General features: G+C 41.9%; 2 protein-coding genes across 5 annotated transcripts; one reads left to right on the top strand and one right to left on the bottom strand.

Moving 5' to 3' along the window:
• Positions 1-2,643: 2,643 nt before the first annotated feature.
• Positions 2,644-7,678, top strand: LOC120447098. 4 transcript variants are annotated; one of them, XR_005615914.1, is made up of 2 exons: positions 2,644-2,722; positions 7,177-7,331. XR_005615914.1 is itself a non-coding variant. In XM_039628506.2 (2 exons), the coding sequence occupies exons 1-2, from the start codon at positions 6,503-6,505 to the stop codon at positions 7,645-7,647; spliced, it is 654 nt and encodes a 217-aa protein (XP_039484440.1). In that variant the 5' UTR covers positions 5,852-6,502; the 3' UTR covers positions 7,648-7,678. The 4 variants fall into 4 exon arrangements, 3 of the variants coding, with proteins under 3 accessions (XP_039484440.1, XP_039484442.1, XP_039484441.1); XM_039628506.2 differs by lacking the exons at positions 2,644-2,722; positions 7,177-7,331 and adding exons at positions 5,852-6,860; positions 7,352-7,678; XM_039628508.2 differs by lacking the exon at positions 2,644-2,722 and adding an exon at positions 6,191-6,860 and having other exon boundaries at positions 7,177-7,202.
• Positions 7,679-11,503: 3,825 nt separating this feature from the next.
• LOC120447099 lies at positions 11,504-12,889 on the bottom strand. The gene is made up of 2 exons (XM_039628509.2): positions 12,039-12,889; positions 11,504-11,977 (listed from the first exon to the last, which is right to left on the bottom strand). The coding sequence occupies exons 1-2, from the start codon at positions 12,555-12,557 to the stop codon at positions 11,966-11,968; spliced, it is 531 nt and encodes a 176-aa protein (XP_039484443.1). The 5' UTR covers positions 12,558-12,889; the 3' UTR covers positions 11,504-11,965.
• Positions 12,890-22,541: the final 9,652 nt, after the last annotated feature.

The following is a 22,541-nucleotide window of genomic DNA, read 5'->3' as shown; positions in this document are numbered from 1 at the left end:
GTCACCTCGAAAGTTGGATGGTATGGATCTTCTGGTTGACTAAGAGGTGCTACTCTAGTCAGAAACACACTTTCAGGACTTGTAACAAAACAAAGATCCAATAAACGACCAAGAGAATTTCGAATATAATTAACTTGCGACAACGATATGTCAAGCAAGCCGTCAATAAAGTCATGCTGTGCTATAGGCAGGAGAATATTCGACTGTTCTTCTGTGGACCACTTAGTGTCTGGTATATTAAAGTCACCTAGAACAACTAGTTGGTCCCTATCGGACAGTCTGTTTGAAACGGATTGGATAGCGGACAAATGGTTAATATATTCAGGAAATTCAGAAGACGGCGGAATGTACGAGCACGTACTATAAACATAGCTTTCAGAAAATGACAGCTTTACGCATAAGAATTCTAAGTTACGGAACTCATCAAAAAGTACCTCCTCTGACGTGAGGGTAGACCTAACAGCAATTAGGACTCCACCTCCCCGCCTGGAGGGACGATCATGCCTGTGTACATACCTGGGAAAACTTCGGAGTTAAGTATCTCCGGTTTTAACCAAGTCTCTGTAAACACAATAATATGGGATGCAAAGGAAAGGCTATTAGAATACAAATTAGTTAGCTTACTACACAAGCCTCTTACATTTTGATGACAGATAGTGAGACTAGATTTTAGTTTTTTGAAAATAAAGAAGTAGAAGTAGTAGAGGAGGATGGGGCAGTGATCTGGCCACTTGTGGGAAGTTTAATTCCCACGGGCCCTTTTTTTCTATTTATACCCCTTACTCGTAGAGTAAAAGGGTATACTAGATTCGTTGAAAAGTATGTAACAGGCAGAAGGAAGCGTTTCCGACCATATAAAGTATATATATTCTTGATCAGGATCAATAGCCAAGTCGATCTGGCCATGTCCGTCTGTCCGTCCGTCTGTCCGTCTGTCCGTCCGTATGAACGCTGAGATCTCAGGAACTACAAAAGCTAGAAAGTTGATATAAGGCATACAGACTCCAGAGACATAGAAGCAGCGCAAGTTTGTCGATTCATGTTGCCACGCCCACTCTAACGCCCACAAGCCGCCCAAAACTGCCACGCCCACACTTTTGAAAAATGTTTTGATTTTTTTTCATTTTTGTATTAGTCTTGTAAATTTTTACCGATTTGCTAAAAAACTATTTGCCACGCCCACTCTAACGCCCACAAACCGCCCAAAGCTGCCACGCCCACACTTTTGAAAAATGTTTTGATATTTTTTCATTTTTGTATTAGCCTTGTAAATTTCTATCGATTTGCCAAAAAACTTTTTGCTACGCCCACTCTAACGCCCACAAACCGCCAAAAACTGTCAGTGTTGAAATTTCTTCTTCGGACATCCACTAGCTGAGTAATGGGTATCAGATAGTCGGGGAACTCGACTATAGCGTTCTCTCTTGTTTTAATCTTAGCTTCAAACTTTTTCACAATCATACTTTCCGGCCAAAAATCACCAGAACATATGGTTGAGAATAGCTCATTTGGGACAGTTATCTTGAAAGATGAGATGTCCCTAGCATAAGAAAAGTTAAATTTTTCCACTTTTATGTTGTCGGCTTTGTCAGATGAAGTTTGATCAGGGGAAAGCCGAGAAACAAAAATTTGTTTCTTTAGTGGAACCACCGAGAGGGGTTTTGGCACTGAAGGTTGTATTTCTGAAGTGCCAACTTGTGCCGGTAGTCCGGACTCAATAGTTCTTTGTGGTGGTAAATTCGGGACGGGTGGAATCACCGGTTGAGAAACCAGTGCGGACAAAACGGAATCTGTAGCAATCCCAGGCTGGACTCCCTCCACAACCGATTGATCGGATTGCACCGAATCTTTTTTAGCTGCCGATCTAAGCAACATTTGAGGGTTTGCTGCGATCGTCAACTGATCAGCTGTGGAGTCCCACTTGTTTTTATACTATTCTGCACACACACAGTCCGAAAGTCACTGAAGAACTAATTTCAACATTTTATATATACGTAAAACGCCAAAACCCGAGAGAGTACGAATGATATGTTCGTTTCGTTCCTCGCTCGTCAAATGAGATGGCCTCTGTTTCTCTTTCTCTTAGTAAGATCGTATGTTGTATGCTGAATCCCAACTTTCTAGCTTTTATACCCCTTCAGTACCAAAATTCCTTGCCCGTATTTTTCCTCGCCAGAGTTCGAAAAACAAAAACAAATCTCACAGGCTTTTTCTAGCAAAGTTTCAAACACCAAAGTCAAGCAGAATTCTGTCGTGGCTCTGCCGCTGCCTCTGCCCGCAGTACATATTTGTTGGTTTTTTTTCGAAGTAGTTCGGAGCAGTGACCGAAAATCAGAGTGAGAGATGAGAGGAGACAAAATCAGAGTCGAGAAAAAACACAATGTATAGACTTCTAAATACCGATCTAATAATTGGTGGGATATTTATATAGTTTTAAGTGTATATATAATTTATATTTGTTGATTTAAGTATTTAAAGCTTTTTAAGAAATTAAACTGTCGCTATAGGCAACGCAAGTGCGTCCGTTTTTAATTATTTCTTTATGTAATTCTAATTACACGGGATCATTATGGTTAGAAATACCCTGGCACGCGCCTGTCAGAATTTTCGGTTTCGTTTTCCGTCACTTCTTTTCTTTTGCATTTGCAATTAATTGTAAAAGTGACACGTCGTGTTTGTTAACAAATTCAATTTATTTTCAACAAAAAAAAATATAAATCCGGTAAGTAAAGTGATTCGTGTTGATAAGTTAGCATAGCTAATTGCATTCCAAACTGCATGATTTTGCGAAAAGTACATAATATGTTAGGCGCAAGAAATGTGAAGTGCTAAAAGAATGTGCACAGAAAAAAAACTATGGAATGCAATTGTTATGTTAATTTTATATTCATTATAAAATATACCACGCCCAAGTCGAAATTAAAGTTAAAAATGAGCCGCGCTATTTTTTTAAAGATAAGTTTCCATGCGCCTCTATTTTTATTTTGGCATTAAAATTTTAATTTTGATTAATCGCGCGAAAAAATCGACAACAAAAAGCCACTCACAATATAAATATTTGTTGAAAAAATCGCGCGAAAAATAAAGTCTTATTAAAATTGCGCCGAATAAAAATATTGCTTAAAAAGTATTGCGCTTAAGGAAATATAGCAATTCTGCCAAAATATTGTTTTGAAAGCAACATTTTTAAAACAATATTTTTATTTGACGCAATTTTATTTTTTAGTTGCTTTTTGCTGTGGACTTCTTCGGTGGTAAATATTATTATTTATTGATGATTATTTTATGGTAAAGCTAATAATAAATTAAATAATATAAAAAATAATAAATAAATAACACTTAATTAAATACGTTAAAATAAAGTAATTCTTTTGTCCTCATTAAAATTAGCAAAGGAAGAAAATGGTTGGCTCTAGATATATTAATATATTAGCAGCTAAGGAAAGGGAAACAATTATAAGGCGAAGTGCTCTAGAAAGGCCCAATCAAATCGAAGGCGAGGGTATAGGTGAAGTAGCAGGGCCTAGCACAACAGTAAATAGGGAATATTTGGAGCCACTTATGGGGGAAGATAAGATAGAAGCTTAAAATTTTGATGTAGGTAGCTTAGATGCTTCGTGATAGCTCTGACTTAAATACACAGTTAAAAAATTGGTATTTAAAGCATAAGCCAACACGAACATGTGCCATAGAACTTATTGAGTTTTTAAATGCTCATAAGTTGAAAATTAAGCCCTTTTATAAATTTAATTGTTTTGATAAATTCGATATAAGTAAAGTAGCGGGCGGCTCCTATTTACATATCGGTTTAGCAAAACAATTAAATAAACTATCAGTGTTTCCCCAATTGCCGGACGTACTGATCATCGATATAAACATTGACGGACTTCCAATTTTTAAGAGTTATAGAGCACAGTTATGACCCGTTCTTCTAAGAATAAATAATATCCATGGCCGCCCCGTATTGCCAATTGGAGTTTTTATGGGACATAATAAGCCTTTTATTTGCGAAGATTTTTTATGTAAATTTGTGTCCGAAACTTCCGAAATTATTAAAAACGGTTTGACAATCTCTAATAAAAAAATTGGTTTGGAAATTAGAGCCATAGTTTGTGATGCTCCTGCTCGAGCATTTATTACTGGCACGCCTGGACATACGTTTAGCCATGGTTGCAGCAAATGTACCCAGGTAGGACGAAAAGTAGATTCTGTATTGACATTTAGCACTGAACGTGGTGAATCGATTACAGATGAAAATTTTGGCAAAGGACATATCGTAACCACCATAAAGTAGAATATTTAACTGTTCAGTCCGCTTTAGAAAAACTTGGGGTTCTAATGGTAACTCAAGTCCCTTTAGATTGCATGCACCTTATTGATTTGGGTGGCATGCGAAAATTTTTAAAAAGAATAGTGGAAAATAAAATAGAGCAAGAATATAGGTTTTCCAAACCAAGGAAACAGCTAATATCCCAATGTTTGCTATCGATGAAGAGCTGCGTCCCGCAAGAGTTTGCTCGAAAACCAAGAACATTGGATGAATTGCCGCATTGGAAAGCCATAGAGCTTAGACAATTTTTGTTATACACTGGTATTGTAGCTCTTAAAGATAAAATTAATGATGACCAGTATTACTCATTCCTTTTGCTGCACTGTGCTTACAGGCTGCTTTCCTCTCACTTGCAACGAGAGTCAAACATAAATAATGCCCAGCAAATGTTGGATTTATTTGTGAACAATTTTCCAATTATTTATGGAGAAAGTAGTGTTTTTATACAATGTTCACGGTTTACTTCATGTAAAAGAGACGATTAAGAAATCGGAGATCCGGTTTCAGGCTCTTCTTACGATTTCGAGAACTATTTCGACACAAATATTACAACAAATTTATAGGAAGATTATAGGAAGATTGAGGATAGTGGGATTCGAGTGGACAATGATCCCGTAAATTTAGAAGGTAGTGTTGTGAAGTTGAAGGGATGTAAAAGGCCAGATAGTTATTGTTATGTACTAGAACACATCCCGATTGATGTAGATTCTTTTGAACAGGATGCAGAAGGTATTTATACCCGTTACTCGTAGAGTAAAAGGGTATACTAGATTCTTTGAAAAGTATGTAACAGGCAGAAGGAAACGTTTCCGACCATATAAAGTATATATATTCTTGATCAGGATCAATAGCCGAGTCGATCTGGCCATGTCCGTCTGTCCGTCCGTATGAACGTCGAGATCTCAGGAACTACAAAAGCCCATTTCTAACGATTTGCAAAAACACTTTTTGCCACGCCCACTCTAACGCCCAGAAACCGCCCAAAAGCTGCCACGCCCACACTTTTGAAAAATGTTTTAATATTTTTTCATTTTTGTATTGGCCTTCTTAATTTCTATCGATTTGCCAAAAAACTTTTTGCCACGACCACTCTAACGCCCACAAACCGCCCAAAGCTGCCACGCCCACACTTTTGAAAAATGTTTTGATATTTTTTCATTTTTGTATTAGTCTTGTAAATTTCAATCGATTTGCCAAAAAACTTTTTGCCACGCCCACTTTAACGCCCACAAACCGCCAAAAACTGTCAGTGTAGAAGACCTCCTTCGCACTTCCACTAGCTGAGTAACGGGTATCAGATAGTCGGGGAACTCGACTATAGCGTTCTCTCTTGTTTTTCAGTAGTGTTTGTAGATATTTTAAAACAGCAGTTTATAGTTATATATGCTTTTGGTAAATCTCCAATTGCTTCAAAGATTATAAAGTGCTACAACATTTTATTGAGCTGCTTTAGTAAAACTAGTTTTACTAGCGGTAAAACACGAAATTCAGAATAATTTATATAACTGTGGCATATTCACAAAATGCTATATGGAGAATTTTACTTTGCAAAATTTGTGCGATATTTGTATTACATTTCGCAAAATGCTATATGGAGAATTTGACTATGCAAAATTTGCAGCCAAATTATTTCTTTGGAAAATAAGTTTTTGTAAAACTATGGTGATTCCTTAGCTAATGTTTGTTTTACATTGTTGCAAATCGACTGAGTTTAATGAACAAGTTCTGTGCGCCGTATGCGGCCTAAACTTTCAGTACTCACTTCTATAAAAGCCAACCTGCATTTCGTATCTGTTAAATTTTCAAAGCAAGAGAAAAGAGGATTTTCCCAAATGGGTAAGAACATAAGCAAAAACAGCGACACTGTCCATATATGTGTGGCGCCCAGACTAAAGCCCAGTCTGGCAACACGGCGTAAACAAGTACTAACGCCAAGACCTGTCCTAGAGGACAATATCTTCTGATGTCGTCAGACTGGTCACTCTCGACATCAGCTGCGCCGCGAAACAAGCTTACGGCATCAAATTAACATTCTATTGTATTTCTTAATTAAAAAAAGCAGTATCTACATAAGTTACTATATTGGGGACCCCGACGTGATAAACAAAATGCTGAACACCGGATATTGTGCGCCTGCACCGCCAACTTCGCCTGACTCTGGTGAAATTGAACATGGCCACAGCGCAGGCACCGTTATTCCTGTCGTCAAGTCGGTTGCCTCCATCAAGCTATTGGAAGCAAAATGCGGGGTTATGGTTTGTGCAGATCGAAGCGCAATTTCAATGCATCCGCATTTCTTCAGATAACACGCGCTACTACTATTTAATCAGTGCACTTGAAGGAGATTATCATCAAGAAATTTACGGAATCACCGGACAGACAGTTGCAGCACGCTTTACCGGAGCTTCACCTTGGGGACAAGAAGCCCTCGAAGCTCCTTCGACGAATCTGTCATCTGTTCAGGCGACTGGTGACAGCAGATCTCCAAGCACTCGCCCCTCAAAGGAGTACGGACTTCACATAATCAATTGTAATACTAACATAAAATTCCTTATCGATTCCCGATCAGTCATCTCACTCATACATGTTTCGATAATCTTAGTCGCTTTGTGCAGATCACACGTCCTAATGTGCCTTTAGCAACCGGCATTCATAATTCAACCACCAACTAGGCGAAAAAGGCGTAACCCTGATTTTTGCTTATTGGATAGGGTAACACTTTTACGACTCTTGAGGAAACACTGGCTAAGGAGAAAAGACAAAGTTTTTTAAAGCTGCTCGCTTTTTTAAAAAATAAAATAAAAATAAAGTGACTACAAAAGGTTGTTTATTATTGCTCTCCCTAGGCCCAAATTAATTAGTGCCTCAACACCGGAACGCCGGGACTTCGATCTCTCACTCCAGCAAGGAGTGATTCGTCTCTCCATCAGCCAATGGGCCAGTCCTATTCATTCTCAAAGAAGAGCAACAAATGGCGCACTACTGGTGATTATCGCAAACTTAATGCTTCCCTTCTTCCAGATCGCTACACGATTGGGGAAGACATTCTTCAACGTCTGCATGGATGCTCGGTTTTCTCTAAAATCGATTTGGTGCGTGCCTACCGCAGGTTCCCAGTCGCGCCAGATGATATTCCGAAAACAGCCGTCACTACACTGTTCGGCCTTTTCGAGTTCGTCGGCATGCCACCCGGACTGCGCAATGCAGCGCAAACCTTCCAGCGCGCTGCAGCGCCACATGGACAACCTGCTTCGTGGCATTCCATTCGTAGGATGCTATATATATATATATTTTTATACCCGTTACTCGTAGAGTAAAAGGGTATACTAGATTCGTTGAAAAGTATGTAACAGGCAGAAGGAAGCGTTTCCGACCATATAAAGTATATATATTCTTGATCAGGACCAATAGCCGAGTCGATATGACCATGTCCGTCTGTCCGTCTGTCCGTCTGTCCGTCCGTCCGTCTGTCCGTCTGTCTGTCCGTCCGTATGAACGCTGTGATCTCAGGAACTACAAAAGCTAGAAAGTTGAGATTAAGCATACAGACTTCAGAGACATAGAAGCAGCGCAAGTTTGTCGAATCATGTTGCCACGCCCACTCTAACGCCCACAAACCGCCCAAAACTACCACGCCCAAACTTTTGAAAAATGTTTTGATATTTTTTCATTTTTGTATTAGTCTTGCAAATTTCTATCGATTTGCCAAAAAACTTTTTGCCACGCCCACTCTAACGCCCACTCTAACGCCCACTCTAACGCCCACAAACCGCCCAAAGCTGCCACGCCCACACTTTTGAAAAATGTTTTGATATTTTTTCATTTTTTTATTGGTCTTGTAAATTTCTATCGATTTGCCAAAAAACTTTTTGCCACGCCCACTCTAACGCCCACAAATCGCTAAAAACTGTTGAAGACTCTCCTTTGCACTTCCACTAGCTGAGTAACGGGTATCAGATAGTCGGGGAACTCGACTATAGCGTTCTCTCTTGTTTTTTTTTAAATTAATACTTTGTCTGTATTTTTTTCACGTCTGTATTTTCTTACATTTTTTTCAAAAAAAAAAGTTAGATGCAAATGAAGTATAACGGATTATTGAATAGCGTTTAATTTGTGGACAACTCATTAAGGATGACTTAAAACTTAAACAAACGGATTTCAACAAATGTGTACAAAGCCACGACAAAAGAAAAGGCGCTTAAAAAGTTATATAAACAAATTCAAAAAAATTAATGTATTTAGTGTGCGATCTGTGACAGTTCAGCGACGACAGACTCTTCATTTATTCAGCAAGTGTGTGTATACTGTTAACATTCGCGACTCTTATAATTAGGTTCTTACATTCTAATATTGCAATGGGACTTATACTACTATGCTTATACACAATTACTACTACTACTACTACAGCTCGGCCATCCTGATAATTAGGATCTCCTGATCCTCGCCGCTCTACTTCTTGTAATCATTACATTTTCGTTACTTATTTCAGTGTTTGTTACATTTGGTTTGGTTTTCTTATTTACATTTACCTTAGACATTTGTTTTTCTTTATCATTTTTCTTTTCTATATTTTTATTATTTGATACCGAATTCTTTTCTTGAAGCCATGGTTTAATATTATGAGCCGCCCATATTCCATCGTATGGTTTTTGTGTCAACTGAAAACCTTCCACATCTTTGATACAATACCTATCATTGTCTAGTACTTTGGCGATTTCATAGGGGCCTTTATATTTGGTTATTAATTTCCTAGGCGCTCCAACTGTTGAATCAAAATTCTTGACCACAACGTAGTCTCCTAATTTGTATTTATTTGCTTCAAGTCGTTTAGCGTCAGCATATTTCTTGTTATAGTTCTGTACTTTTTCCTGCGAAACTTCTGCATTTTGTCTAATTTTCTCTAAATTAATTTCTTTTCTTTTTAGCATTGACTCCAATACATTTTCTTTTAAACAATCTAGCATTTTTCCTTTTTGATTCACTCCAAACAGCATTATACTTGGGTGCTCATTTATGCTTCTGTGCTTTGTATTATTCATTGCATACTCTACATCTTCCAAAACTTTGTGCCACTGTGCGTTCTTTTCTACATCTACGAGCTTACTAATCATGGGTCCTAGGTCTCTATTTATTCGCTCAACTTGTCCATTTGCTTGTGGTGAGCCTGTTGCAATTTTGACGTGCTTAATGTTTCTTGATTCCAAAAATTCTTCGAACATATCTGATGTAAAACATGTCCCTCTGTCTGAAACAACGGTCGTTGGTCTGCTATACGCTCTAAAATAATCACCTAAAGCTTCCATTGCTTCCTTTGAGTTTGTTGATTTCGCTGGATACAATCTCACAAACTTTGTGCATCCATCAACAATTACTAATACATGTTTTTTCGTAGAATACTTTTGTGATCTATATGTATGACTTCAAATGGTGTGTTTCCCTTTGGTACAATATTAACAGTTCCTTCTTGCTTACCATTTTTTCCTTGAAAAGCTATACATTTTAGACAGTTCTTAACATGTTCATCCGCTTTACTTCTAACATTTGGAAACCAATAACTTTTACCGACCATTTCCGTAACTTTGTCTTTCCCTACATGGCCTAACTCATTGTGGTATTTATACAATACGTGTTCTTCCATAGCTTCCGGGACATAGAACAGTAACTTATCTTTTACTTTTTTGTAAATCACACCATTTCGCATTTCATATAATTCGCTTTCTTCTTTACTTAGCATTTCTTTAATCTTTCTCAACTTCTCGTCTCTGTTTTGGCATATAACTAAATTGTCCTCGAACGTATTTTCCTCTATTACCAAAATCGTATTACATCTACTAAGAGCATCAACGTGTTTCATTCTAGTTCCTGATCTATGCTCTAGTTTATACAGATAATTCTGTAATTCCAAGGCCCATCTTGCTATTCTTGGGTTAAAGTCTTTTTTATTCAACGTCATTGTGAGGGAATTACAGTCTGTCACTATTTTGAATTCAATTCCTTGTAGGTACACTCTAAACCTTTTTAATGCATATATTACTGCCAGTGTTTCCAGTTCAAAACTATGATACCTTGATTCTGTATCCGTTGTCCTTTTTGAGAAGTAAAAAACTGGATGTAATTTACCATCTGCTTTCCTTTGCAAGAGAATTGATCCGAAACCTATCGAACTTGCATCGCAGTGCAATTCTGTTTCATCCTCAGGACTGTACAATGCTAAAATAGGCGTTTTTAACAGCTTGCTTTTTAATTCATCAAATGCTTCTAATTGCGCTAGGCCAAACTCGAACTTTTTGTCTTTCTTTGTCAAATCATGGAGTGGCTTTGCTATTGTTGAAAAATTCTGTATAAATCTTCTAAAATACGAGCACATCCCCAAAAAACTTTGGACATCATGAACTTTTTGTGGCACGGGAAAATTTTCAATTGCTTTCACACCGTCGTCATCTGCTTTAATACCCTTTTCTGATATTATATATCCTAAATATTTCACCTCACTTTGAAAAAACATACATTTATCGATTCGTAGCTCTAATTTGTTTTTAACCAATCGCTCAAATACTTCTTTTAATATAGCTTGGTGATCTTCTATATTCTTTGTCGCTATCATTATGTCATCGAGATAAACTATCACTTTCTTATCCCTAATCATGTCGTCAAATACTTTGTTGATGAACCTTTGAAAAACAGACGGAGCATTTGTCAGCCCAAAAGGCATTCTTGTGAACTCATACTGTCCTAGTGGCGTGGTAAATGATGTATACTTTATCGATTCTTCGTCCATATAAACATGGAAGTATCCATTTTTCAGGTCTAACTTCGAGAACACAACTTTGTTTGCTAGGGTATCTAATAAATCATCAATTAATGGCATCGGGTATCTAACTTTCGCCGTGATCTTATTTAGTTTCCTATAATCTATGCACATCCGAATGCCACCCAATTTCTTTTTTACTAGTACAATTGGCGAGCAATACTCAGACTCACTTTGTCGTATAATACCATCTTTTAAATAATCATCAAGGATTCCTTGTAATTTTTCTTTCTCCTCATATGCCAGGCGTCTTGGCGAAAAACTAAACGGCTTGTCTTCCTCTAACCTTATCTTCATTTCACATTTTATATTCGGTTCACTCGGTCTTTTTGGTTTAATATAATATTCTTCAATAACATTTATAAATTCGCGTCTTTGTTTAAAATTTAATTGTGAACCTATCTCATATACATTTTCATTATCATTGTAATCAATTAATAATAGTTGTTTTTCAAAATTATTTTGTTCGTCTGCGTTTGTCTCATAATGACTTTTAGATTCTTTATTTGTATTTTGATTTTCTTCAACTATCGAATCTTTTTTTATTTCAGATATTTTTTCGTGTTCATTATCAATTACAATTTTGGCCTTTGCTCTTGCTAAAAAATCCCTTCCCAATAACATAGCATATCCCATAGATTCATCATCCACGACATATAATAACATAGGAGTATCTTTATTTGAAAATTTAACTGAACATTTTACGCTTCCATGTATTTGTAATTTACTTAAATTTAATCCAACGTAACTTAAAGAAGTAGTCTTTTCCATTTTAATTTGACTTGGTATAAAACGTTTTTTAATAATACTTATCGGGCTGCCAGAATCTATGAGACATTCTATAAACATAGGGTTCAGCATATTATTCTTTGTACAAAATGTTAATTCAATATAACTTACATAATCGTTGTCCCCGCCCTTCGACTTCTTGTATTGGTTGCACTCCTTAGCAACATGTCCTTGCAAGCCACATGCGTAACAAGCCCCATCTTGTCTCTTAGGCTTGCGGCACTCTTTGGCCAGGTGGCCCCGACTGTGGCAATTGTAGCACTCTGCATTACCTCGTGGCTTCTGAAAATCTCCTGCTCTACGGTCTTCCGGTAACTTGGGCTTAGGAACGTAGCCCAACTCAACGTTTCGGAATGCCTCCAGAAGCTCCAATCCGGTCTTGAACGAACGCGACTTAGCCAGATTGCGTAGATTGACATCGTGTATGCCGTCAATGACATATTCCAAAAATTCATCTTCTGCCAGTGCTAAGTTATCCGCCAGCTGCCACTTCTCGTTGTAGTACTTGGAGAACTCCTCACCTTTGATCCAGACGCAGTTCTGTAGCTTCTGCCGCATACTCAACTTTGATTCTTTGGACATTACGAACATTTTCTCCAGGTGGCTTAACATTTTATCCGCTGTGTCCATATTTCAGCATCGCCCTTAACTTTGTAGTGAATCAGCGCACGCATCATCTCGTCGCCGACCTTGAAATTTTTCTGGACATTCAAAAGTTGAGATATCCAAACATTGAAATTGTTTCCGCCATCGTATACCTTAACGATCTCCTTTAAAATTTCGAAAGAAATGCTTGAGTCTGTGTCGTTACTTCGTTGTTGTTTATTTTTTAACTGGTCGATCTCATTTTGCAGCTTCAATATTTTCAACTCATTTTCCATTCTTTGAATATCGCTGTCTTGGATAGTTACATTGTTCCGCATCATTTGGTTTCCAAAACATTGTTGTGGCTCCTTGTTGCCAGCCATTTGCATCTCAGGATCATTGTTGCTGGCCATCGGGATCGCTAAACATTTGTTGGACTCATTGTTGCTGGCGCTCACCATCTGCCTCTCAGAACATTGCTCGATCTCATTTTCGTTGTTAACATTTATTTCGCAAAATCCCGTTACTTTTCTCGAACCTTCTGTTTCTTGCATTCCTTTGTATGTATGTGCAACCGTTGCCGTCATCGTGTCGCCGTCGTTGTCGCTACTTCTTGTTATCTCGTTTTCGCTACTTTGTTCTTCGCCGTTGCCGTTGTTTTCATCCCTGTCTATTTTACCGGTTTGTTCTGTGGCGTTGATTTTTTTCATTGCTGTTTTATTTTTTTCAAGCGCGCACCACTCAAATTTAATATTTTCAAGTCTTTTAATCAATTCGATTTTTGTGCCACTACTTTTAAGTTTGTTTTGTACGCACAGAGCTTTTAGTTCTTTTAATGTGTAATTGCCAGGATTACAATTCATTAATGCCGATTTTTATTTTTCTTTTGAAATTATCACTTCGGTAGGTCCGACCACTTCTGAGCTTTAGTGTGCGATCTGTGACAGTTCAGCGACGACTGACTCTTCATTTATTCAGCAAGTGTGTGTATACTGTTAACATTCGCGACTCTTATAATTAGGTTCTTACATTCTAATATTGCAATGGGACTTATACTACTATGCTTATACACAATTACTACTACTACTACTACATGTACAGGATATGCGCAGAAATCTCGAAAGGTCTAAAATACTTTGAAAATGTATCTGAAAGTAGACAGAGATTTCAGCAGAGATTTCTGCGCAGCCATTTGCTTGTGTCGCAGTTCTTTCAAAGGGGGTAAATACTGTGTGTTAAGTGTAAGGGGGAATGCAGTTTTAGCCTAGGTTTAATCGGTAACTAAAAATGATATAAACACGGTGCAATTTCACGGCAATTGCCTTCTCAGTACTCGGGGATTCCCCGCTATGAAGCTGGCGTTCGTACTCCTCCAACACTGTATAAGGACGACATCATCGTGTTCTCCACAACGCATGAGGAGCATTTAAAGCACCTCCAGACAATCTTTCAGATTTTGCAGAGGAGCCCCCTCCAAATTAACCCTTAAAAGAGCCAATTTGGTAAAAGTGAAATAATTTTCTTAGGGTTCCAAGTCAACGCGAGCGGATTCAAGCCCCCTGTTGAGTGCACGCAAGCAATCAACAATTTTCCCAAGCTTCAAACTATCATGGAATTGTGCCGGTTTTTGGGAATGGTCAACTATTACCGACACCTCATCCCACAAGCAGCTCAGGGTCAAATCCCGCTCTCAAACTACTTAAAAGGCTTGCACAGAAAGCAAGCAAAGCATCGCCTCGACAACTCCGCCAATTGAATTTTTCTACCAACTCTCAACGGAGATAGTGTACAATCCCGGGGAAAACAACGCAGTGGCAGACGCCCTCTCACGCATCAACACCATAAGCATGCCGTCTAGCTTCAGTGCCCAAGCGATATTCGAGACCCAACAAACAGACGATGAAATGGCCGACCGTCCTCGAACCACGTCCCTTGTTCTACAAGTTAGGAACATCGACAACCTATACATCTGGTGTGATATCTCGGATGGAGAGCGGCCATATTTACCCAAAAGTCTTCGACGCCAAGCTTTAGATGCAGTACATGGATTGGCGCTGTAACGAACTTATTTGCTTGGTCTGCTCGCTACGGAATACGTGCGGCTAGCTCAGTAGATTTTTTGTGCGTTTGTCCTACCAAATTTATAGAATAACGTTCTCGACGACTGTCCCGCTTCCATCGTTCAGCGAGCTTATATAGGCCTCCTTTAACGGTGTTTCCCTTTGGTCTCCAGTCTCCGGATCCAATGTCCACGATTTCACCGTTGGCCCGGTCCAAAGTTCGACTTGTCCCGATATTCGCATTTAAACCGCCTGACTCTCCAAACTCTCTTTCCTACAAGTTCAGAGTCTCCAAACTCTCTTTCGCCAGGTTTCGCACTGCCGTTACTACGCGTTGACGTGATGTGTAACTGACAACGGCAGGCCCTCCTCATGCGGATGGTGGCATTTGTGCGGAGTTTCAACTTTTCACATCTCCTCCTTTCTTCGGGAAAATTCAAATCCGGCCTTGCAGTTACCGCGGAACATACCTGAGATCTCGTTGACGCTCACAGCTCCATCTCGAGTTCCACAGCGCTGATCTCCTTCCAGTATGTTCCTCGTTCCTCCTTTTCAAATTTTGCCGCCCATTTGTATTTCCGTGACGCTACTTCTTTCCCGCCTTGTGATCGAGGCGCCCCCTTCCCTAAGCTTTGATGACTATAAACAAAATTTTGGCGGTAAGTTGGAATATAAACCAAACGTTTCTTCCTTGTTAATCTTTGACTTTCTTCCCTGCAGCCTTATTTGGCGTGCCTTGCGGTACTGCTGTACCGCCCCTCCTCTTTCCACGGGAGTATGTGGGTTCCTTGGTCCGGTGGTTGTTGAGGCAGAATTCCGGTTCGCTCGTGGTTTGCTTCCGTTGACTCTCGCTTGGCCTGACGCTGTAATGGTTGTCGGACTCGCAGTCTGCATCCGTTGACTCTCGGCTCGACCTGACGCTAGAACGGCTGCCGAGCCCCGTCCGTTCTCAGGTGTTGTCGTTCTCCTGCATGCCTTCCCTGCTTCCTTCCGATGGATCCGAATCCACGTTCTTGTCACCATTCTCCTCCCGATCCTGCTGTTTTGGGTCGCTGACATGTACCGAGCGTTCCTTTTTGTTCTTCCGGTGGCGAATCTTACATATCACTGGCGATATGAAATCCACAATTTGGTACCGCCCATCGAACCTCGGAGCTAGTTTGGCCGCAAACCCTTCAGCCGCTTTGGATAAATGGTGCTCTTTGGCCCACACCACTTCACCAATTCTTGGCTTCCACTGCCTTCTCCGCAGGCTGTAATGTCTTGCTTGGTCCTGGGACACCCTCTCTAGGTTCCTCCGCACAATCCCGAAGACCTCTCTCATCTTCTCAGCGTTTCCTTCCGGTGACTCTGGTTGCCTTCCTGTACCTAGCGTTTCTCTGTCATAGAGTGTGTTCGGTAGTCTTGGCTCGCGGCCCTGTGTCAAATATGCCGGTGAGTAGCCTGTGAAATCTGACACACTGGACTTTACAGCCAGCATGATTTCGGGCCATCTTTAAACCCAATTCCTTTGGTTCTGTCCGGCAAACTACGCTATCATTGTCTTCACAGTGTCTTCACGGTTGGCTCTCTCCGTCGGATTCTCCTGCGGGGTGTACGGCGCCGTAAACTGCTGCTTTATCCCCATGTCGTTGAAGAACTTCTTAAAAGCCCGGCTCGTAAACTGCACGCCGTTGTCCGTACTCACCACCTTCGGCACTCCAAATCGTGCGACTATGCGTTCCCTGAACGCTTTCTGCAACGTGTCCGCCGTGGCTGTTCGCAAAGGCACCAATTCCGTCCACTTTGAAAACCTGTCGATCAGCACCAACAACATACTGGTTCCATGCTTCGATCTTGGTAGTGGTTCGAGGAAATCGGTGCACACTGTCGCCCAGGGCTCTTCCGGAATCTGTGTCAACATCTTTCCCGCCGCCTGCCGCAGATTCGGTTTGAACCTTGCGCAGTCCTCGCTTTTCCGAGCTTAGGCTCTTGCGTCTCCCACACCTAGTCTGGGAACTTTTGAGGATGTGCCTTCATCTTCTCTCGCATTTCCGTGATCCAGCTGCATTCTGATTCGGCCTCTTTATCCTGGGTTCTTCTCAGTATTTCGGGTTTAGCTGAGACCGACTCTGGCAGTGGCTGCCTCGATAACGCATCTGATACCACGTTCAACTGGCCTTTCCTATATGCTACCTCGAAGTCATACTGCTGCAGCTCCAACGCCTATCTGGCAATTCTTCCCGAACGGCTTTCTATGCTGTTCAGCCACTTCAGCGCCATATGATCCGTCACTACCTTAAAGTGGTAGCCCTCAAGGTACGGCTTTATCTTCCGAATAGCACACACAATTGCCAAGCACTCCTTCTTCTCGGCTCCGTTTAGGGTCCGGCTGGAGTATGAAATGACCCTTTCGCCATCTTCTGTGTCCTGTGTCCGGCGTCCGTTTGCAGGATGAACATTTTCCCGAAGTCGGGGCACGCAAAGACTGGGTCGGTAACCAAATGGCTTTCACCTAGTTGAAGGCTTGCTGGTGGTCCTGTGACCATGTCCACTTGGTACCCTTGAGGAGGAGGTCGTTGAGTGGCCTTAGTCGCGCGAAGTCGGGCACGAAACGTCGGTACCAAGATGCAACTCCAAGGTATTGCCTCAGTTCGCGGACCGATGAAGGTGGTTCTAGCTGGGCTATGGCCGCTACCTTCTCTGGGTCCGTGCCTATCCCTTGGCTTGTGACGCGGTGCCCTAGGTACAGTAGTTCTTGCTTGAAAAACTGGCATTTCTCCGGATTTATTCTTTGGTTCGCGTTCTTCAAACGACGGAATATCTCCCTGACGTTTCTCTTGTGTTTCTCTAGGGTGCGTCCAATCACGATGATGTCGTCTTGGTACGCAAATGCATGTGGCGACATTTCCCGTCCAAATACCTGAACCAGGGCCCGTTGAAATGTGGCCGACGCGGAGTGTAAGCCAAATGGCATCACTCTCCATTGGGACAGCCCTTTCCCTGGGACCGTGAAAGCCGTGAAGCTTGACTCTTTCAACTGTATTTGCCAATACCCATCCCTGAGGTCCAGACTGCTTATGAAGCGCGCCTCTCTTAGTTGGTCGAGGATGTAGATTATCCGTGGCATCTGGTAGTCATCCTTTATGGATTTCGCGTTTATCTGCCTGAAGCCCACACATAGTCTCCATTTTCCCGTTTTCTTTTTCACCATGACTATGGGTGAGCTGTACGGACTCCTTGAATGCTCTATCATTCAAATCTCCAGAAGTTCGTCCACCTTTGCATTGATCTCCCCTTGAATCTTTGGATTCTTGGGGTAGTATCTCTGCTTAATTGGTTTATCATCCTTCATGGTTATCGTGTGCTCGGCTATACTAGATGTTCCGGTCATGGAGTGAAACTTCGCGAGCTCTGTTTCCAGGAATTTGTTCATGTCGTCCTCTTCGCTGTGTTTTGGACTACTGCGACCGGCAACTTCTTCTCGAGCCACCCGTTGTGTCTGCCTCTGGGTGGTATCCGGATTTCATGACGTGAGGAAATTCCACTCCAGCATCAACGCATCCACCATCCCTGGTAATATTAGCAGGCTCATGCTGAGTCGCCTGTTGCCGAACTCCACTCCTACTTCGAGCTTTTTCGTTGATTTCGCCGCACCTTCCATCTGCCATTGTAACCTGTCGTCGTATCCTTATAATCGCTCCATAGGCAGCCAAGTTGTCCGCCAGCTCTTCGCTTATGAAGCTTGCTGTTGCCCCGGTGTTGAACGTGGCCTTGTATGTGCCCCCACCGATCGTTACCGCTGCGGACAACTTCTGCTCCTCTTCGATTAATTTGCCAGTTAGTTTGGAGAGCCGGCAGCTTGTGACCCCGGCTCGCCTCTCTGCGGCTGGGATCGATGCCCATTTCCCGCAAGTTTCCTGCGGATTGGCAACATGGGTTGGGTTCTGACCCTAGTTGCCCGCAAGAGTCGTTCCAGTGTGTCTCTGGGTGGTGACTGGCGGCCTCCATAGGGTTGTGTATTGACGCCTAGACTGAACCGGGGTATATTGCGCCCACTGCTCCTGGGACTGCGTGCCTAGCTCTCCTGAGTCCTCACACCTTCTACACGTGACGTGAATTTATGTTCTTCCGCAAAGGCTTCCCGTTCCCTGTGCAATTCCTCGTACTCATCTGCCAAGATCATGAGTGCCTCTAGGTCGTCCACGTGGTAGGATCTCAACGCTATTCGGAGGTCTGGCGCAGTTCTCCTTGATGAGCTCCAGCGTTTCCTTTTTACCATACCCCAGGGGTCTTGTCCGCGAACTTCGTAAAGTATCCCCTGGGCAGGAAATACGTTTGGAAACAATCTATAAACTCGGCCAAAGTCCTCCAGTGTTTGTTGTTTGATATGTACCTCTTCAGAGCCTTTCCCTGTATTTATTCCGGCATGGTTCGGGGGACTATGTTGAGGTCCAAACCTTACGTGTTTGCGGACCACTCCGTCTTCTCCGTCAAAACGAAAATACCATTCTTTGACTTGTTTCCCTACTTTTGCGTAGTCCGTCTGGCTGGGCCTGGGTTTTTCTGGACTTGGCCTCCTTTCCCTGCTCGTCTCTCTCCGTTGACCTTCCCACTACATCTCCTCCATGGTCAGACTTGCGATGAGGTCTTCACCCTCGGGGTGAACCCTTGTCGCTTGGACCTGGTCTGTCTGGATATGCCGCCTCCAATTCTGTCCAGACTGCTGCGAACTTTGGGTCGTTTTCCGTCACTGCGTAGTAGTATGCGCAACCTCTGTGCGACGTATGCGAAATCTTCCTTTTTAAGACGGTAGATCCAACTTCTACCCATACTGCTTTATTTGTGTCTACTGCCGGGATAATCACGTTATTTGGGCGCCAGATGTAACGAACTGATTTGCTTGGTCTGCTCGCTACGAAATACGTGCGGATGGCTCAGTAGATTTTTGTGCGTTCGTCCCACCAAATTTATAGAATAACGTGATCACCCGGTTACCAGTAATAACACTTGCAGTTTTCGTTCTTGGGTCTATCCGGCCGTAGTGCTGGATGAATTGTCCAACGGCCTCGTTCCGCTGTCTCGCCGCTCTCGTCGTCCTGAGTGGCGCGGACCTTCGTTGTTGGGCGCTTCTCACTTGGGCTGAGAACTGTTGTCTTACGCAGACTCACGGCAGCTAACGGCTGTAATCCCCAAGGCAACCGTCTGTGGAACAGCAACACGTCAACCCCACGTCTGGTTCGGACTGGTGGCGCTGAACCTCAGCTACCTGCGTCTTAATTCGGAGACTTTTCTCGTCCCGAACGTCTTGACATAGCGATCTTGCTCCTTATGACTACCAGGGCTGTAGCTCCTCTGCTGACTTCGTTCTTACGTTGTTGACTGGTAAACTTGTTCTCGACGACTGTCCCGCTTCCATCGTTCGGCGAGCTTAAATAGGCCTCCTTTAACGGTTCATCCCTTTGGTCTCCAGTCTCCGGATCCAAGGTCCACGATTTCACCGTTGGCCCGGTCCAAAGTTCGACTTGTCCCGATATTCGCATTTAAGCCGCCTGACTCTCCCATCTCTATTTCCTATAAGTTCAGAGTCTCCACATTCTCTTTCTCCACTTCCAGAGTCTCCAAACTCTATTCACTCAGAGTCTCCCAACTCTCTTCACTCAGAGTCTCCAAACTCTCTTTCTCCAGCTAAGAGTCTCCAAACTCTCTTTCTCCAGGTTTCGCACTGCCGTTACTACGCGTTGACGTGTTGTGTAACTGGAAACGGCAGGATCTCCTCATGCGATCACCATCCGCATTTGTACGGAGTTTCAACTACTCAACTACTCACGGCCGCATCCCAGCGGCCGTAAAACTGCAAAGTTACTTAAGCAGCGGTTTGTCTGGCCAGGAATTAACCGTGATCCCACCCTCTGGTCCCGATGGAGAAGATCGATGTTCCTGACAATCGTTTCGAGCACATTCACGTCGATCTGATTGATCGCTACTGTCTTACCATCATCGACCGCTTCAGCAGATGGCCTGCAGCCATTCCACTATCCAACATCACCGCGAAGACTATCGCGACAGCTCTGTATACACAGTGGATCTGCATGTTTGGCTGCCAACTCACTATAACAACGGACCAGGGAACTCAATTCGAATCCTCATTGTTTGTTGAGCTGGCTAAACTAATTGGAGCCGGAAGGATACGTACAACCGCATATCACCCTCAATCAAACGGCATCGTGGAGAGATGGCACCGGACCCCCAAGGCCGCCCTGTTGTGTAAGTCTCACATAGCATAGCTGGATCTTCTGCCTACAGTTATGTTGGGACTGCGCTCGGCGTTTAAGGCGGACCTCCATTCATCGCTAGCCGAAATGCTTTTTGGCACCACTGTTCGTATCCCCAACGAATTTTTTGAGTCGCACACTCTAACTGCCCTTAGCAAGGATCACCGACTCACCGAGCAACTACGTCAACATATCCGGGCAGCCCGACATACTCCTCCCTGCACCTGCAGCTCCAGAATTCATACCGTTACCTTCACCACCTGGCGAAGTCACTGGAGGGGGAGTAGATGTGGTGCCCAGACTAAGGCCCAGTCTGGCAACACGGCGTAAACAAGTACTAACGCCAAGACATTTCCTGGAGAACGATATCTTCTGATATCGACAGACTGGCCGCTCTCGACTTCAGCTCCGCCGCGCAACAAGCTTACTCCATCAAATTAATATTCTATTGTATTTCTTAATTAAATAAAGCAGTAACTACATAAGTTACTTTATATGCGCTATAAAGCAATTCTGCTTGCCAAAGCTTGCATCCACTATTCTGACGCATCATAATAGTATATTACAATGACACTGTTGTGCGTAGTATGACTTTGTTGTGAATCTGAATTTGGTAATTTTCCACCTTTAACTTTGTTGCCACAACTTCCTGCTTATAAACATTTGATATACTTAAGACACGCTTGCGTTGTTAGGTGACGTATTGGCTTTTCTTTGACACTACTTGCTCATCCGCATTAGAGGACTTGAAAAGGACAGTAAGCGTTTGCGCCGTCCGGCTCCAGACGTGGTTGAGTCCATTAGCTGCCCTATTGGCGGCACCGCGCTGCTCACAGCGTTTTCGCTGGTAGGCTTCCCCCCTTTGTGGCCCGCGGCGCCTGCGTCTTCCCCTAGCAGGCTGGTCGGCGTTACTTGCCGACGGCAACATTTTGTTTGTCAAATATGAGGTGGGGTCAATTTTTTTTTTTATAAAATAACTAAGTAGCAGAATGATTTTGTGGTGATGGGGAATAAACATCAATAGACCACTTAGTAATCAATTTTTTCCTTTAGTAAATAAGATCTGATTTGATATAAAAAGAGGCATTTACTTTTCATTTCGGACAAACATAAGTGCCAGTTTTACAAATCGAAAAATTCTTACGGAGCACCAATTTTTCGATTTCAAATCGAAATTGTAAAAATGAATGAACGCGCCGTTTATCCGACTAGAATTATACAAGTTACATTTTATCACAGTTTTCTTAAATTGACGATTTTGGTTGCCTATAAAGTTTAAAGTGATTTTGAGAAGTGCGCCGACGTCAGCTGCTTATAGTATTGATAGTTGCATACATATAGGCTATATTCGATGGTCGTACGACATTCTAAATATCAAGTAGATCTCAATAAAAAAAAACTTAATCGCAACTATGTTATATCATTAGAGATTAGATTCCTATGTGCTTTTGTTTTGTTTGGTTCGTTTTTTATTACCTTAATGTTTTGTTAATAATATTACAATATTCGATATTTCGACATTATATGCACATGTATATAGTTATATTAGTTGTATTTAAGTATAGAAAATACGATATTTTATATTGTATATTATATGCGTGTTTCCTGCAGTCATTTAATTTTTGAACTCAAAATATTGATTTTAATTTATAAAAGTATTACTTTTACTGCATTAATCTGTGATAAAACTATAACATGAAACACTTGAAATTCTT

Source organism: Drosophila santomea, chromosome 2R, assembly GCF_016746245.2.
Source record: "Drosophila santomea strain STO CAGO 1482 chromosome 2R, Prin_Dsan_1.1, whole genome shotgun sequence".
NCBI classification, from domain to species: domain Eukaryota; kingdom Metazoa; phylum Arthropoda; class Insecta; order Diptera; family Drosophilidae; genus Drosophila; species Drosophila santomea.
This window is presented reverse-complemented; position numbering and strand designations above follow the sequence as displayed.

Bases quoted from the DNA above. Each gene is read 5' to 3' on its own strand.
- LOC120447098 (XM_039628506.2), top strand. From the start codon at position 6,503: ATGGCCACAGCGCAGGCACCGTTATTCCTGTCGTCAAGTCGGTTGCCT. The intron at 6,861-7,351 runs GTAATACTAACA...CCCTTCTTCCAG, and splicing joins CGGACTTCACATAATCAATT to ATCGCTACACGATTGGGGAA.
- LOC120447099 (XM_039628509.2), bottom strand. From the start codon at position 12,557: ATGGACACAGCGGATAAAATGTTAAGCCACCTGGAGAAAATGTTCGTA.